Source organism: Triturus cristatus, chromosome 2_2, assembly GCF_964204655.1.
Source record: "Triturus cristatus chromosome 2_2, aTriCri1.1, whole genome shotgun sequence".
NCBI lineage: Eukaryota > Metazoa > Chordata > Amphibia > Caudata > Salamandridae > Triturus > Triturus cristatus.
In genome coordinates, this window is record NC_140582.1 from 333004099 (window position 1) to 333023405 (window position 19307).

Below are 19307 nucleotides of genomic sequence, written 5' to 3' on the forward strand. Positions count from 1 at the left end.
GCTTTGGGGAGGAGGCAGAGGATTTTGTTAAGTTTAATTATGCCAAAACACTTCCGCGCCAGGCATGTCAATTGACTGTGAAAAGTTAGTCAAATCATTCCAGATCCCCAGGTTCTTCACTTTTGGCTTAAGATCTGGTACAGGACTCAATACATCTGGCCACTAAGCGGAGGACCAGATTGAGGGCTGCTTACCCAGGATGAGAACCTCGGTTTTGCTGGCATTCAGCAGCTTTGATCCACCCATTCTGCAAGTTCAGCCAGACAAGATCTGAACCGAGCTGCAGCAACTCCCTCAGCCCGAGATAGAGTGATGATCGACTGTGTCATCTGCATATGACATGATGTTAAACATCGTGTCGCTTGGCGACCTCTGCAAGGGGGTGCATATAAGGATTAACTAGCGTAGGGCTCAAAGCAGAGCCCTGGGTCAACCTCTACCGCAACGATAAAACCTCAGAAGAGAATGGTCGTTGAATTACCTGGAAGGTACGATTTTGAAGAAAGGAAGCCAGCCATCTCAGAAGGCCATAGATAATGTTTCAAATGCTGCACATAAGCCCGGTATTATCAGTGCCGCCTTTTTGCCACTATCATCCATGAGTTTAAGACTCGGAGGCATATAGCAGAGCTGATTCCGTGCTATATTGAGCACGAAACTCTGATTGGGTCTTGTGTAAGAGATCCTTGTTCTCTATAAAATTCATCAATTGCTTATTCACATGTTTCTCTGCCACTTTATAGAAAAAAGGGACCAAGGAAATGGGCTTGAAATTTTCTGGTAGAGGTGGATCCAAAGTAGGCTTTTTGAGAAGTGGCACAGCAGTAGCATGTTTCTATCTTGCCGGTATCTGGCTAAGTGTGAACAAGTTGCTAATCAATTCACATAGTCTTGGTAGATATACCTCCATCCCATGGGCTAGAATCCAGGGTGGGGTTGGGGGGGGTCGGCTGGTGTACCTGATTTCACCTTGGTCAGGAGGGCCAGTAGCTTGTCTAAAGAGAGAGTGTTAAAACTGGAAAGTCCATCCTTGGTGTCAGATGGATTAAAAAAAAAAAAGCTTCAAGGTATGGAGTTACTCTAGTTGCCTCAGTAAACTTTCGTATATTTTGGAGACTATATCAGAAAAGAAGTGGGTGATTGAGTTGCATCTCTCGACTGATCGGGCAATATGAGCGGAAAGACGCTCCAGGGAGGACAAAGATTTCACTATTCAGAAGAGCTCTCGCGAGGCATATTGAGCTGATTCAATCTTTTTTAGCGTAGTATTGGCTACCATAACATTCCATTGGTTTCCCCACGAATCCTTCCCACGTGGTATCTGTTGATTTGGAAAGTTTGGAGAAGGGAAGAAAGTATCCTGTGGGAACTCCCATCTGTTTTTGACCCCTTCCCATCGTCAGAAATGTTACCTTTCAATGTGCATAAGTTGTCTACCATACCCTGGCCTCCAAGTAAATCCCTCTGAATTCCTTCGATCCCCACAGCAGTGTCTTTTCAGTCAAGGGAACCCTCCCTTCCACTAGCCTTAACTCTAATTTCCATATTTGAGCCATTAAAGGGATAACTGGGATAGGCCCTGAGAGCTTTTTATTGGGGAGAAAAATTGGTATTTAACTTCACTTTCGGCATAGAATTCTTCACGCTCTAATCATGGAGCTTTTGGCTTGAAGAATCGGAGCTAGAATGTCAAAGGGGTTCAGTTTGACCCTGCCTTGTGAAGACTCAGCCTCTTTGCAGATAGATGCCCTGGCAAGACCCATGCCAATCTCATGGATGAGACTGTCCCTAGAGCACACTGTTCAGGGTAAATACTATAAAGCAATTTTGCCAGTAGCCATTTTTAAAGCTCGAGCCACATCCTAATGAGCAGCTTCAATTTGTATGAATGGGATCTTGCCTCAGTTACCAGGAGTCCTCTGGCTTATTGTGCCTAGACCATGTTTACAGCAAAACACACAAGATGATGGACGGAATGTTGCACATTGGCAAAACATTCACCCCCAGTCACAGATCTGGGTTTAATCCATCGTTATTTTGCTCACCACGCCACCCCAGTTCAGACATGGCCATATGCAAATCAGTCTTGACCCTGTGCCTCATGGGAACAGTCCAGCCCGAACTGCCAAGCCATGTCTTCCCTGGACCGGAATCAAGCATCCTAGGACCGGTTTCGAGGTTTCACCCCTCTTCAGCCAGGATAGCTTGACACTTGTGTATGTGCAACATTCCGTCCATCATCTTGTGTGTTTTGCTGTCCGCGTATGTGGGAAGGGTATGCCCAGACGTGGGTCCCGTGCTCACTACGTCACTGGAGTCAAGACTGATTTGCATATGGCCATGTCTGAACTGGGGTGGCGTGGTGAGCAAAATAACGATGGATTAAACCCAGATCTGTGACTGGGGGTGAATGTTTTGCCAATGTGCATCATTCCGTCCATCATCTTGTGTGTTATACTGCTGGTGAAGTTATAGTGTGGGGTTGATTCTGAGAAGAAACGTAACCCGCTTAGAAAGCCTAAATTCCATAATAATGAGCATACTATCTGCTTTTCTTTTATGCTTGATTATGTGCATAAAAATGAAAACCCAATGATGCAAAGAAGGCCAATTGCTGAATTGAGCAACACAGCTTCTTCAGCATGTCCGCATTTCTCTGCGGTGGGGTAGGACATACATTCAGAAAATAAGGCATACTCTCCGATCCCCAAGTGGAAAGTGAGATTACCTCATTGCATTGCAGATTTAGAAGAATACCTCCATAAGGCAAGGGATCCTTGTTTAGATATTTAGAATTCATTGCACTCCAGTGTCCTCCTACAATTCCGCATTGTGAAAATTTACATTAGCATTAGTTAAGATGAAATTACCCTGTTCCACACTGGAGTCTCCAAAGCAGAGTCCTAAATTAAAATTTCTATAAGAATTGCATTACTCTAGGTAGACTGTGTGAAACCTAAACAGATTTTCGGAGATGTTGGATGAAATGTGGTGATATTAGGATTTACATAAAGTTGACATATCTACTGGAACCTCTTGACTGGATCGAGGTTTTGAGGTGTATAATTGCTCACTGTATTTGGCCTTCGTATCACCACATTGGTCCAAGTGCTCAGTGTGCCATTCTAGCAGAGATCATTTGAATACCAGTGAAACATTTAAATACTATGGAACCTTTCACTTAGATTAGGAATAATAAACCAGGAGAATCGGAATTTGCCTAGTACCATGACGGTAAGTTCCAATTCTATTAAGGACACGGAGGTGAGGATTATGCTTATTCTCTCTTCGCTTTATTCTTATCCAAAAACACAGCAGCCAGAGAGATTTCACAATAATCATTGAACAATAACCATAGAAAAACTACAACTCCCTACAACCAGGGAGGCACACTGTAATATAGTCCATCATCTGTTTTCATAAATCATTATCCAAAGTCCTCTGTCAGCTTCCTCCCTTCCTCTTTCTTCGCGCAAGTCACGCCATCTCATCATTGGTCCTGTTTGGATCCGTCATTCCCTAAAAGAACCAAGCAACGAGGTCAGAAATTTGGTAACATCTGACAGCATGCGATGTAACCGCAACATATCAAAGAATCGTCAGACGAAGAAGCAAAAAACCTTTAGCAAACCATTAATAAAGAAAAATTGAATACTTACACCCATACAGGGGGGTTCGCACCAAAGGTGCCCCGGGCGGGATAATACTCGCCTCTGTGTCCTTAATAGAATTGGAACTTCCCGTCATGGTACTAGGCAAATTCCGATTGTATGTCAGGACCGGAGGCTTCGGATTATGCTAGTTCAAAGCTTACTTACCACTAACTGTGCCACATTAAGAACCAGTTTAAAATAAAACCTCTTGAAGGTAGAGTCCGAAGACCAGTCCGCCGCACGCATTAAATCCTCCAAACGCGCACCCAGCTCGAAAGCTTTCGAGGCCATAGCGCCTCTGGCAAAGTGGGCACCAAATTGCTTCGTGTCAATACCAGCCTCTTGTATAACCTATCGCACCCACCTAGCTATGGTGGGGGAAGAGACCGCTTTGTGTGGCTTCTTCAGAGCTATCAAGAGTTGTCACTCGGCCGGAGGGCGGATTTCCTGCGTTAAGTTCTCGTATGCCTTCAGGCAGTCCACCACACATAACTTCGGCGAGTCCCGGAAAGCCGGCTACGAAAATGTTCGTGTATGAGACTTAGTCCTGCGACCTATCGTAAATACAACCCCGTCCGGGGAAAAAACTTGCGCCGAGATGTCCAGGGCGCGAACATCTGAAACTCTCCTGCAGGAGACCAAGCATAAAAGCATAGCGAGCTTGGAAGATAGTTCCTTCAAGGAAAGATATCTATTAGGTTGCCAAGAAAGAAACAAATTCAAGACCCTGTTGACGTCCCAAAGGACGGAGTAACGAGGCTCCGGGGGTAACGATAATCGTACACCCCACAGAAGTCTGCAAACCATTGGATGTTCCCCAATCGGTGCTCCGTCCAAAGGCTCGTGAACGGCCGAAACCGAGGACCTGATTGCATTAATGGAGCGATATGCTAGACCTTCCGACGCCAAATCGGCAAAGAAATTTAAAATTTAAAAGGGGTACGATTCCTGCGACCACGGGATCCAGACCCCGTCGAAGACACCAACGAACCCATCGTGACCTCGCAGATCGATAACGTTTCGTGGTGCTGTCCGCCCAAGCCTTTGACAGGAGGGCCTCAGCCTGTCCCGAAACACCTGGCAACGACCACCGTCCCCTGAAAGCCACCACGCCATGAGCCGGAGCGTCCCCTGTGTGACTAGCTGATGAAGATCCCCGTCCGGGTTCCGAAGAAGTTGAGGATACAGGGGGAGTAGGATTGGAGAATCCCAGGAAGGTTCCAGAAGAACCGGAAACCACACTTGAGATCTCCAAAGGGGAGCTACCAGGGTCACCTCTGCACACTGCCGGCGGATCTGGGCCGTAGTTCTCATTATCATTTAAACGCATATCCGCGCTCCGCCCTCCAGTCCTGAAGGAAGGCATCAGTGGCAAGAGCCATCGGGTCCGGTCTCCAACTGAAGAATCTTGGAACCTGATTGTCCAAGCGGGAGGTAAAGAGATCCGCTGAAAACGGTCCCCAGAGAGTGTTCAACCATCGGAAGACCAGAGGATCCAGCTTCCATAGGCTGGAGTCGTAGAGATGTCTGGAGTGCCAGTCCGCGACACAAGTGTGCTGGCCCGGGAGGTACTCCGCCGTCACCGATATGTGGTGATTCAGGCAGAACCCCCAAAAGTCCTTTTGCCAGGTTGGCCAACGCCCGAGAACGGGGCACCCCCAACCGATTGACATATCGGACTGCGGAGATGTTGTCCATCTTCAAAAGGACGCAAGACTGCACTCTGTCTTTGGTCCAACAGCGTACCGCGAAAGAACCCGCTAGCAGTTCTAAGCAATTGATATGAAAATCCTGCTCGTCTGCTGACCAAACACCTCCGGTGGAAAAATCCCTGCATCGAGCGCCCCAACCCAGTCTGCTGGCGTCGGACTCGATGACCAAATCCGGAACGGAGCCAAAAATCGCGCGCCCGTTCCATGCCTCCATACGTCAAAATACAATGCACAGTACTTAACACTGAAAAAAACCAAGAGCACTTAACTGGCTGCGAAGCAGCGAAGAAAGAGGAAGGGAGGAAGCTGACAGAGGACTTTGGATAATGATTTATGAAAACAGATGATGGACTATATTACAGTGTGCCTCCCTGGTTGTAGGGAGTTGTAGTTTTTCTATGGTTATTGTTCAAAGATTATTGTGAAATCTCTCTGGCTGCAGTGTTTTTTTTTATAAGAATAAAGCAAAGAGAGAATAAGCATAATCCTCGCCTCCGGTCCTGACATAGAATTTGACAAAATCTGATGGGATTTTGTTCACACACATCTTTATTCCCTCATCCCCTGCATTCTGCATTGTTCTAGAGGGATCGCCTGATCATACCTCTACGGTTTTTCTTCTGCCAGCTGCCCGCTGAATTTTGTCTCCATTCATCAGTCATTCTGCATCATGTTTCCCCAAACCAATTAGAAATTTTACCAAAGCTTTGATGTATAAATATTTATGCACCTGTTGTTTTGCTACAGCGTGGGTTTTACCCTTAAACTGACTTTCAAATAGTATACTTGCTTTGCTGCAGAGTGGTTCTGTTTGTATGGCAGTGTTTTTTGAACAGCTAAATACATTGGAAGACTAGATCCTTAGGCTGGGGAAATGAACTTTTTACATTTTTGAATTTGGTGCATCGTGCTTACAAGAGCAGAACCTGTCCTAAGTCGGATGGCATGTCATTAAAAGCAAGATGTTTCATTGAGCAGATGTATTTCCTTTTGTTTCCTAGGATGTGGAACCGATGAAGATATCAATTAGCAAGGTTATCGCTAGTAAAGCAGAACCTAAAGTTTCCTCTGTTATGCCCTCTTCAAGCAGCATTGGCAAGCCAAGCACTACCGAGAAAGTAAAGAAAGAGGCAGAGAAGAGGTCTGCTGAGAAGGTAATTTATCCCTGATTCATGTTCAGAGTTTAAAGGTTTTCAAGAAAACTTATGGGATTCAGTGTGCCTGTTTTTTAATAGTAGATTAATCCTGCTCTTTGCTTTCAGGAGATTTGACTCCTTTTATTTTAGCTTATCAGTGCAGCAGCGAGCTTTGCCTGACCGGTAATGACTTGTGTGTTTCAGTCTGCTAATGCTCCTTGGATAACTGATCTATCTAAATGCTGTGGCGAAGAGGTGTGTCCTCAATAATTTCCTGGGTATGCAGCCTTTGTTATGCCTGCTTCCTGCCAAAGGACATTTGACCACCTGCACTGCACTGAGTAAAACAAACAAACAACAAGGCAGATGCAGGTGTTGAAATGCCACAGCGGGTGGCAGGATGGATCATGGGTATGGGGGTACCGCAATGTAAAGAAAAAAGTAAGGGCACAGGGAAGCCCCATCCTGCCGTAAAGGTAAGAAATCTCCACAGGGGCCATAAAAAAGGGCTGCACATGCTCTTCCACAGGAAGATGAAAGAGCTGCAAAAAAAAAAATATGCAGGCAAAGAGAGGTAGGCGGAAACCCACCAAAATCACTGTATGGCAAGCACTCCAGTTAGAAAGTGTTTACCACAGTGAGATAGCCGCAACAGTCGCAGGTTTCCAGGAGTACACATACTGTCCACAATTTACTTGAAGTTATTCCATTTGCTGGAAAATCCGCATAAACAAGGCATGGGAAATTCGTACCATGTTATTCCAGCCCTTTTTCATAAGTAGTTTGTGATGTTCTTTTGTTGGAATGGCTGTGGAAAAGTTTGTGACTTCTGACTGACTTGCAAGTTTGTAGGTGCTCTATGCATTTGCTTCCCCTCTTGAATTGACTTTTTTGTCCACTAGCCCTAAAATTACAATATTTCAAAATGTGCCTTACTGGTGGCTATTTCCACCATTGCAGCTGCATTTCATGAATCGACATACCGCTTATCCTGCTGTTTTTCAGATGCCTTTGTTTGTGTGCATTGGTTACAGTTTGGTATGCAGAAAACATTTCTAAATTAAAAAAAAAATCTTTAAACTATATACTGAATTGCCTTGTCTGGAACTGCAGCTGTGACAATATTGGAAACCATTGAAAAAAAGCACGGTGCCCTACTTGGGCTTGACTTTCCATGAAAGCTTAAACGAGAGCGTACAAACTATGACTCCTTCCATTCAAACCTCTTCTACCCCTACCTATGAAGATCCAGGCCAGTCTTGAACCTCAAGCATCCAGATTTTGACAGAATTAGGTGGAAATTGTCTTAATGTTTCATGTTGCTTAATAAAATTACATTTTCCTTCACTTGTAATTTCAGTGTTGTGTCTGCAGCCAAACTATCATGAACGTTTGATTTTTATTTATTGTATTAAGATGCTTTTTTCAGTTGTACATTTTTCGTTGACTAGATGAAAGTGGAAGTTACAGAGACAGTTGAAGTTCAGAAAAAGCCCAGATTGGAGAAGCATGAAGCTCGTTCTTCCCCAATTACTGTCCAGACGAGCAAGGATTTGTCTCTTACTGATCTTTCCGGTCTTGATGAGACTAGTGCTGATGATTTTGCAATGGAGATGGGTTTAGCTTGTGTTGTTTGTCGGTAAGTGTCAAACGTTAGTACAAAAATATGTATTTCCTTTCCTGATGATAGTAGATGGACATAGGATTCAAAGATTTTTTGGAATGTAAGAAATTTCGCAAGCATCATTTAGCATAGGCTTTTGCCTCACCTTCCTTTCAAATGTAACTGTTTCATGGTGATTTTTGCTAACATTATTGTGTGCAGTTATTCTTGTTGAGTTTTGTTTTCATTGGCCATTTCAGTCTCGAGTAAACATCATAAATATCTATCTGAGGCATTTACAAAATGCAAAACATCCCCCCACTCAGGAAGGTCTCTTGACGCTACTAGAGTCAGCGAGCGATGGATAAATAGGTAATAGTGCTTAAGCCAAAAAATCTTTCATGTTTTTCCTCCAATAACATTTTTGTCTTTTTGCTAAAGTGCAGGCGCTTGGCTTCCACTCTGAATGAGAAAGGGAGGGAATTCCAAAGTTTGAAACCCAAGAACCTAAAGGGTCGACAATCCCGCTTCCTTTAACGACCCTTCAGAAGTTAAAGCAAATAAATGTAAGAAGGCCAGTATGTCGGTAATACAACATAGCCAGCAAATCTGACAAGGCAGCCAGGGAGGCATGATTGTAGTTCTCATACTTATGCAAGCAGATTCAAGCAAATAATGTTTGAACACCTATCCAATGTAGATCCCTTATTTATCTTGAGCCAGGGTCCATTCTTTTGAGACAAAAAATAATACAAGTTACAGATATTTTAAATATACTGAAGCCTGGAATGCCAGGATAGAGTTGCAAACATCTAGTCTAGTCATGAGTGACTGAAGGCACTTGAAACCAAGCTTTTCAAATAAGTCATAAAGGGCATGATGCAACACAATAAGCACATGAGATGAAAACAAGATTTTGTAATCTATGAAATCTGGGAATTTAGGGATAAATATCTCTGACCGTCAGCACTTCCAGTGTACAGCAAAGCTCTTAATCCTTTTTTTTTTTTTTTTTTTTTTTTTTTTTTAAATCTTACTTTCATAAGCTTTGTATTGAATTTTGTTTGGTTAATTAGCTATTGATATTTTTGAGAAAAAAATATTGAAAACGATTTTTTGGGTTTTCAGTAGCTATAAGAAACCTAACTGTATGACGTATTGCTCTGGCTTATACTGGCACAAGATCTATTTATACGCGTTCCACTATTTCAACAGATTTTGTTACGATTCCCAGGTTTCAGTATACCACCTTCAATCTCTTGTTCACATTTAGAGAAATTGGAATTGCTTCAGGTACATATCTGCCATATTTCCTATTCCTCACAGTGGCCTGTTTGCTGGAAAGAGTAGCTCTCGCTCACATGATTTATGTTAACATTTCAAAGAAGTAGAATAACTCCACCTATGTATGGGATCAAGGACACATTTCAAATGTAAAATTGCTTTTTTGATAGTTTTGTAAGAAATCACGTTCTTATTATTGTTTCAGAAAGGGGAAAAACACTGACAGTGGCATCGTGGGTATTTCTGCACATAAGAAGAGTAACCTGGTCTCTGTTCCTTTAAAAATTCCCGAAATTGCTTCAGAAAAATATGTCCTGCAGAGTTAGTTTCCTAGTTACTTTATCCACTCAACGTTTGGATCCCTGAACAAACAGCTTCCTATTATTTATACTTAAATTTGGCTGAAAATTGCATTTTTAAAGGAGCATTGTGGCTTAGCTTAACATCGTTGGGTGTCTGCTGTGAATTAATAAATTCTTTTATTTAAAGGTAGGGATTTTTCCTTTTTTCTTTCAGCGTTTAGTCTCTTTTCCCCTTCAATTCAATCACTATGCCAGCTTTTTACAACAGTCTTCCTCTGGTAGAAAAAGATCAAGATAAAACCAACACGTAGTTTATATGGTCTGTTCCTAGATTTTCACTCCATTGAAGGTTGTGGTGTATGTCAAGAGAAGCTAAATAGCATGTCAAAATAGTGTGAGGGAGCTCCCTAGAGGACCGTGGGAAGCCTTTTTGGAAAATGCCAAGAAGTTTATAATTTTGGCAAGAAAAACCTGGTAGTTTAGATCAAAATCATGACATTCCAACTTCTGACCTCGTGTAAACACATCATTTTAGGGGACAAATTATTGCACTGAAATAATGTAAAAGGACACGGACAGAAAATGACCTTGTACAACACTGTACCTGCCCACACACTCTAAATGCTTGATCTTGACTTAGTGATTGCTTAGACTGACCAAAGCCAACTCTATAACATTGGTCCTGAACCCTCATCATCCCATAAAGAAACACAATCCCAAACCATTGACCAATATTGGATATATCAAGGCCATTGACCACAATATGATTGAATACATGTTTCACACTCTCTCTATTTAGGCAGCTCCCTCTTTGCCACTCGCTCGGACATAGGCGCTCAAAACATTAAAAAGATCACTGTCCTGCTAAGAAAAGTGGCACTTGCTTAAACCAAATACAAACATATGAGAGGACAGCATCTTGTTTCAACAATGAGGTTAACAACAAAACAAATACTCTCATGCACAGAAAGGACCTGAAAGAAATCCCTTACTGTTTCTAGAGTGTCCACCTTCTACTCTAAGCTGAAACCTACAAAACTCTCCTGTCAGACCAAAACAGCATTTTTTTGTGACAAAATGTTCAAACAAACTTGGGGAACTCTTTAGGATTGTATCACAAATGCCATGAAGTCCATAATAATCACCCCAAAAACCTAAACTGCAATATGCTTGCAGACGACTTTACTCCACCACCCGATGGCCTGTCATCAGTCTCACAGGAATCTGAACTTACATTTGCCATTACCACTACCAGACCTTTGTCTTATTCACCGGATCCTACCCAATCTCATCTTGCAAATCAACATGATTGTTAAATGGTAGCGGCAGTTTCAGTCGATAACCTTTTAAGTATTGCCCGGCGGTAATCGCCTCTCATACCATTCGATAATTTACCAATGAAAGAGGCAGGCGCCGGAGACTGGAAGGCAGGAAACAAAGTTTTTATTCCGTCGGAGCAGAACACATCAGATCAGACAGCAAGGTATCGTCACGAGGTGCTCTAACTGCATCTCTGAGACCTGGTCTCTTATACACATGTTTATGACTTTATTGCAGGGTTATCATACAATGGCACATCCTTGAGATTGTCTTGGAACATGAAAGAACATCCTCGGAATCCCCACTTCGAGCTCGTTCCCACACATATCTACAGTGGAAGTCCCCACCCCATCTACAGTAGGAGATGGCTATCACACAGCTGGACATTCCGCCAGTTCCCGGGGGTGTGTGCGACCGGCCGAGTCTCAGGGGGTAGGGGCTTTGATCTACTGTAATCCCTTTGATGTGGGGTGTTTCCCTTACAGTAGGGGCAATAAACTGCATCCGCAGGGCTAGGTGATGGCCTGGGATCGGTTCGGACAATGGGGCGCAGAGGAAGGGGGGTTATCAAAGAGATGCATGACCATGTATGGGATGTCGGTCAGGCGTGGGATGTGGTTCCATGGCAGGGTCGCGCAGAAAGAGAGGGTTTATGGCCCGTGTATGAGAGAGCGGGGGTGGCCGGCGCGCGGGGGATGCTTGCAGCGCCAGGGGAACGCGCTGGCGATCGACAATGAGCGGGGAGAGAGTGGGGTGCCTAAAATGGCGACCGTGCGTTCGTGGCGCTGGGGAGAGGCAAGATGGCGCAGATAATGTTCAGTTACAAGCTAAATTTCCACAGTCCTCCCTTTTAACATATCTCGCCAGCTTGCCTGGCCGACATTTACCTTGGTTAACCCTTCAGCTATAGTATCGTTAATGTTTTTCATACATTCCTTAAAGATACAGAGTTCTTAGGGCAGGCAGGAGTAATCTGACACATTTGTACATAGTTTCATACAGTTTGATAAAGTAGGCGAGGAGGTAGTACATTCAAAATTACATTAGCTGCGCCGCATGTCAGGCCCAGGGATAGGAGGAGGGGAGCTTGTTTGAGCATAAATAGGATACTGTAAAGCAAAAATGTTTCTGGCAAAACAAGGGATATTTCGTACATTATTTAAGGCCCATACTTCGTGTGGATCAAAAATAGTCAGTATAGTTGTGTGCATGGCTGGTGTTGTATGAATGCCATTATACAAAGTTAGATTTTTCTTAACTTCTCAGTGTACAGTCGGAAGTGACTGATGCAACATGATGAAAACTCGATAGGAAGATAGTTAATATAAAAAAGGTGGTTGGGAGAGGATTTCAACTTAACATGGGTTCTTCTTTCCAGTGTCCTATTATAAAGAGCCATCACTGGTAAGCTCTTATTGTTGTTCTTCTTTTGTTGGCGCTGTTGAGCACCGGCGGTGGAGCTAAGGTCCAGCTCAAATCCAATTTCTCACGTGGCAGGGTGTGACCATTCGCTGTTCTCCGATCACAGTCCCGTTCCCTTAGCACAGTTCATCATAGGTACTTTCAAAATCCATATAAAAGAGAGAGAGAGAGAGAGAGAAGGGGTGTGGCGTGCTTCGGGATGCCGGGGGAAGAGGGGGGCGGAGTGGGATCGGATCAAAATGCGGACCAAGGAGAGCAGAATCTTCCAGCACTGGGCCCATCAATCGGGGCCCGACGGGTTGGGACTTCAGGCACGCTGGTCAGTGAGCAGGGGGTCTCGATACAGCCCTTCGCTCTATCACTTATCATCCTGATAATGGTGCCTTGTCCTACGCCCTTTTTGCTTCGTCGCTTCCCCCTTGGTCGATGCCATAGATGTTCCATGGTCCGCAGTCAGGCTGTGCGTCACGTCCGACCCCTCTCTTCCGATGGCAGCACGTTATCTTTAAATGAGTACAAGAAACAAAATCTTAGAGAGTTGGCAGGGAAGACATTTACACACTTCATCCTCTCTCCCAACCACCGAGTAGTTGCGGAAACGCTTTGATCGATTGCTGTATGATTGATGTCTATTAACTCTGATGTTTGTGTGCGTGTTACTGATCTATTAATCATTGCTGTGGTGCAGGTTTCTGTCGGTGTCCCTGTCCATCGTCTGGCCTTCTAGGTGTCGATTCCTGAGCCCTATAATCACTGCAGGAAGCCTGACATCTGTCAACCTTCTTGTCTATTAAAAATTCGGACCGGCTTCTCCGGTAGAGACTCGTTCGTTTCAACACAAGTTTCGTTAATACACATTTTCCTCCGAGCACTGCTAAGTTTATGGACAAGTGCGAGGTGCTACTGTCATGGGTTCACAAGTATCCATTTCGGGGAGGAACATAAGCTAAACATTATTCTTGCTGGAGACAATAGGTAGCCCTTATCAGTTTAGGTGATGTATATTTTTTTTTTTGTTGAGAATAAGGTCATCAGCTGTTTCGTTCGAAATACTCTGAGACGGCTAGTATAGGGCTGGGGTTATTTTGGGAGAACGGGGTGCTTTAGACATTCTATTTCGGGGTAATTGGGCGGGGGCAATTCTGGGCGGTGGAGATGGTGTTGTTAAAGCTCTAAAAACGAAAACCACTGACATATAGTCCCCGTGATGAGGGCCAAATTTGGGAGACATCAGTCGTCTTACCTGTCCTTTCTTTCTCAGCCAATTAAGCTCAACATTTGCAGAAAGGAGAGGTAGTAACGTGGTAAAGTACGGTCGTTTTGTTTCTGTCAATTTGTTCGAACACCACCGTGTTTCTGGCCAATTATACACTTACCGAAGAGGTATGTGTCGTTAATTTATTCAAAAAGAAAGAGGGCAAGAAAGCCTTGAGTGAGTGAGTGAGTGAGTGAGAGGGGGAGTGAGAGGGGGACGGGGAGGGGGAGGGGGAGAGGGAGAGGGAGAGGGAGACAGAGAGGGAGACAGAGACACATCAAGTAGGCTATTTGGCATGTGTACGACACAAAACGAGGGAGAGAGAGAGATGTGTACGATAATAGGCCACTTGGTGCACACACAACATGGAGTAGCATGGGTCTGTTCTATGTAAGAAAACACAAGCGGGGGAAAGACATAAATTCGGTGATCACGTACACACAAATACCGGATAGGGTGCGACAGTACAAGCATCAAGCGCAGAAACTTAAGTCGGAGACTCAGGGCTACGTGGAGTATGGGGACCCCTCCTTTCCTGTCCTCTTTCCTATGCGTGCTGCGTATTTTCGGTATTTTGTAGTTTATCTTGGGGGGGGGGGTGTCGGACCTTTTACTCTCCTCCCTTTGATCGATGGACGAGCACTTCAATCATACGGTGACGCTCTCTTCAAGTGACCCAAGCATGAAATGCATACACATTCATACCGTATAATCGTAGCACACACGCACAATCATACCATACAATTTTTCATGTTCCCAATGGTGGTCTGCACTTTACGCATTATCCCACAACGCTTGTCTATGTTTTTCCTAATATTGAACACGGTGCGGTCCACGTCCACTCCATTCTTCAGTCGGAACTTCGTCGTTACCTATAGAGGGGAAAAAGAGGGGAGGGGATGTGCAGTATTCAAAGTACCTTAGCGCGCCTAGACACGAAAAAGTTCTACTTACCACGTACCAGGCTAGTCGCAGGAGTGGGTAATACCACAGACCTATTATTCTTTTTGTCCGAGACAAAGATGCTCTATTTCACTCATCTCCCAAATTCGGGTTCCCTGGTTGTACATGCATTTCTCAATCGGTTGTGTATTATGGTGCAAGATACCATACCTTGCGTTCGGCATATACCTTAAGCTATAGTTGACCATTGTTTGACAACTCTTGGAGGAAGACAGGTGTGATGGGTACGAATTCCGTTAATCAAAAAGATTCAGGCGAATGGGGTCTGCATTATCTGTTTTCTATTGTGTGGGAGTAACACTCATTTATTCAAAAGAAAAAACCTTTACCAACCTAGATGATTTGTCATGACACTGATTCCGTAATTCCTTTTAAGAAGCCCTTTATTTAAAACAATGTCAGTATACAAATACGGGCCTACAACCGCTATAGGCCGGCCACGGCGTGAGAGGCGTCGAGTATCATGAGCAACACTACTTTAGCATAAAATCGGTTCCCTCCCCGCCCCTGGCGGTCCTATGCGAAGTCATAGGTGCTTTCATAGTCGGACTGTTGACACTGGTTTTGTCGGGGGCGATCAAAGGTGTTTGGTCTGCCTGGCCTGTCGTTAATGGCGTCGTTCGTGTATCCTCGTCCCTGTCCTCTATTTCTGGGGTCAGGTGCTGTGTCTCTGGGGTCCCTATTTTTGTTCAATTCCAGAAGGACCGGGCACTGGGATTTCCAGTGTCCGAACCCTCTACAGAACGCACATTGGTTCCCATCTAAGTCTCTCCATCCGTTGTAAGGGGCAGGTGTATGGTCTCTAGGAGGTAGCTTTCTAGGGGCGATTGGTTGGTAATTCCCTTTTGGGGGTTCCCTTCCTATGGTCACCCCTTGCAACTGTGCTATCATTACCCTCTCCTTCAGTTCCTTTTTCTTCCTCTCTGACGCCCTATCGTTCTCGTTCTTTTGGTTTTCGTAGTATTGGGCCATCTGGAGGATTGCTGTGGGCTTGGAGGCTGCCCAACTACTCTCGCTGGTCTGTAGCTTCTGGGAGACTTCTTGTGACAGACCCTTCACATAATTCTGGACAAAGAGGTGATGTCCGGTTGCGGTGGTCATGTCTTGGCCACTATAATCGGAAAACACAGTCTCGAATCGAGAGAAGTATTCAGACACATCCTCCTGGGGTTTCTGGCGGCAAGCCGTCACTATCGACCAGTCTACCTTTCTTTCTGGGATTAGAGTCTTCAGCTTCTGTACAATCTTGTCTGGGAGCTCTAATATGGCTTTCGGGGGTTTCTGTCCTGGTTCTCGCTGTTTATCTATGGTATCGAGTTGTACCCAGGTATATCCGAACGGTTCAGCGTGGTCAACTTTCCGGATTTGCTTCCACACATCAGCCGGCAGACATAATCCGAAGAACAAGTCAATATCTGCTAAAGTCATTATTGTTGAGCCTAAGGCTGTACCTAGTTCGGTGTAGAAGGCAGTCGGGTTCTTTCTTAAGTCGGGTAGAGTTTTTCTAAAGGTCAAAATATCTTGTCGGTCCCATGGCTGGTAGACCCAATTATATACAACCCTCCCCTTCGCATCTTGGTGGTTGATGTCGTCATGTGTTCCCTGACCTCGTGGGGGGACCCAGTAGGGGGCGGCCTCTTTGATGGGCATCATGGTATCAGTCCTTCCTTCCTGGGGCTTAGTCGCTATGGGGGTTTCTGTTTTGGTTGTCTGCCTGTGTTCTTTAAGGTGTCGATAGACCTCGAGTGTACGAGTGAAGAGGTTCGTCACATCGCCCTCTTCTTCTTCCCCAATGTCTACCTTCCTATATAGGGCCGCTAAGCCTTCGGGACCTTTATCGTGGTACCTATCCTCATATGCATTCAGGGCGTGATAACAAAGTCGTACGACAAAGTGTCGTCTGCGGCTGTCGGCATACGAGTTATACACGTCTGTTATATACTCCTCACTTTCCTTTCGCTCCATCAGTGGCCCTACTATCTTGTCGATTCCTGCTCGTTCATCCTTTGTTAGTCGATTCATTCTGGTGGAATCTTTCTTTCTCATCTCAGGGTCATCCAACGTTATTGCCGACGTTGTGTTCAGTACAAGAGGCTCGGCCGGCGCGGAGGCCGTGTGGACCGAGGCCCCTGTACTGCTTTCGCTCGTGTTTGGGGGTTGTGGGTGTTGCACTACCGATTGGGAGGGTGCGTATGGAGGGGGCATGTAAATGATTGGGGGACCTAATAGTAATTCGTCATTCGTTCGTTGCTTAGAGGACAACTCAGGGTAGAGCATAGAGGGGGTCCTAACAGCGTACTGGCCTGAGGTTTCGGGCTCCTGTCTTAGTTTAGTTTCCCTTCTCTCCTTTATTTCTTCTTCTAACTTTCTAGCGGCAAGGTGAGCTGCCTTTCGTAATTCCTTTTCTGCTTTTACTTCTTCCCTCTTTTTCCGTTGTGTTGCTTCTTTGCGCCACATGCCGATACTGTCAAGCATAGTAGGCGTCGTCTTATTGCTACGCAGAGCCATTTCTAGCACTTCTATCTTATGGTCGTCGAAGGATCCCATCAGTGGCCACTGACTCTCGGGGTCCTTCCTTGTATATTTATGCCATAGCTTGCTATAAGCTACGGCGACTAGTCCATATTTAGTGAACATGTCCTTATTAGGGGTGCCTTCCAGTGGAGCCGGATGGTCCACCTCTAATAAGCGGTCCGGGCAGAACCAACTACCAATCAGTGGGGAGAAGATAGGCATGACGGGTTTCAACGGGGACAAAAGTCAGCACTATCTATCTTTTCACTGCTTGCAAAGACTAGACAGAATATCTCTATTCCTCGTTATTTGTAAGCAGAGAATACCTCCAAAGAACCAATATTGAACAACTAGTGTTCGGACAATCAATCAATCAATGGGGAGATAAAGATAGGCACGACGGGTTACAACGGGGACAAAAGTCTGCGTTACCTACCCTTCACTATTTGCAAAGACTAGACAGAATATTTCTATTCTACGTTATTTGCAAACAGAGAATATCTCAAAGAGCACTATTCTTCAAAACAATCAATGTTCGGACAATCAATCAGTGGGGAGATAAAGATAGGCACGACGGGTTACAACGGGGACAAAAGTCTGCGTTACCTACCCTTCACTATCTGCAAAGGGAGAGAGAGAGAGAATATTTCTACTCCTCCCCATTTGTAGACAGCGAATATCTCAAAGAGAACAATCAATGAGCAATACTAGTATTTCAAAACAATCAATCAATTATTTCGCAATTTGTCGTGTTTCACGACCTTACCCGGACCGCGTGGACAGTTTCTCGTCTTCCGCCTCCAGCGCCCGATCGTCCTCTACTCTCCGTATTTGCCGCGGCACTCCTGATGGTTCCCAGTCAGGACCGTAGATCACTCGAGAGAGGTCTGCTCGGAACCAGTGAAGTTCGGATGATCGGCTGCCAGACGAGGGTCTATCGGGCAGGAGCTCTCCCGATCGTTGCAGTCGTTCACTCTGTCGTCAGGACCTCTCCCACTGGATCCACGTGTCGCTGATGGGCCCCACGCTTGGGACGCCAATTGTTAAATGGTAGCGGCAGTTTCAGTCGATAACCTTTTAAGTATTGCCCGGCGGTAATCGCCTCTCATACCATTCGATAATTTACCAATGAAAGAGGCAGGCGCCGGAGACTGGAAGGCAGGAAACAAAGTTTTTATTCCGTCGGAGCAGAACACATCAGATCAGACAGCAAGGTATCGTCACGAGGTGCTCTAACTGCATCTCTGAGACCTGGTCTCTTATACACATGTTTATGACTTTATTGCAGGGTTATCATACAATGGCACATCCTTGAGATTGTCTTGGAACATGAAAGAACATCCTCGGAATCCCCATTTCGAGCTCGTTCCCACACATATCTACAGTGGAAGTCCCCACCCCATCTAAAGTAGGAGATGGCTATCACACAGCTGGACATTCCGCCAGTTCCCGGGGGTGTGTGCGACCGGCCGAGTCTCAGGGGGTAGGGGCTTTGATCTACTGTAATCCCTTTGATGTGGGGTGTTTCCCTTACAGTAGGGGCAATAAACTGCATCCGCAGGGCTAGGTGATGGCCTGGGATCGGTTCGGACAATGGGGCGCAGAGGAAGGGGGGTTATCAAAGAGATGCATGACCATGTATGGGATGTCGGTCAGGCGTGGGATGTGGTTCCATGGCAGGGTCGCGCAGAAAGAGAGGGTTTATGGCCCGTGTATGAGAGAGCGGGGGTGGCCGGCGCGCGGGGGATGCTTGCAGCGCCAGGGGAACGCGCTGGCGATCGACAATGAGCGGGGAGAGAGTGGGGTGCCTAAAATGGCGACCGTGCGTTCGTGGCGCTGGGGAGAGGCAAGATGGCGCAGATAATGTTCAGTTACAAGCTAAATTTCCACATGATGACGCCCTCTTATGATGAAGATCATAAATACCTCTCTTGAACAAGGTATCTTCGCCAAAGATCTGAAGTTTGGTCATGTTCATACCCTGTTGAAAATCTGATGATTCTAATATCCCTGAGAAATCTAAAAAGATCACAAGTCTGCCTTTCCTAGCCAAGCCCCTAAACATGTGTGTTGTCTCGGCTTAAGAATTTTACCTCTGCTAAAAACCTACTAGAACAATTACAATCTGGTTTCAAGTTAGAAC

At 45.2% G+C, this 19307-nt stretch overlaps 1 protein-coding gene across 2 annotated transcripts in view; it reads left to right on the forward strand.

Annotated features, from left to right (window-relative positions):
* Window positions 1-19307, forward strand: part of INTS12 (integrator complex subunit 12) — an 87638-nt gene that overhangs the window by 23021 nt on the left and 45310 nt on the right. For both annotated transcript variants that reach the window (XM_085641411.1, XM_085641410.1), the window contains 2 exons: window positions 6367-6519; window positions 7953-8140. In XM_085641411.1, the coding sequence (XP_085497537.1) occupies window positions 6367-6519; window positions 7953-8140 (341 nt within the window). The remainder of the gene's footprint in view (window positions 1-6366; window positions 6520-7952; window positions 8141-19307) is intronic.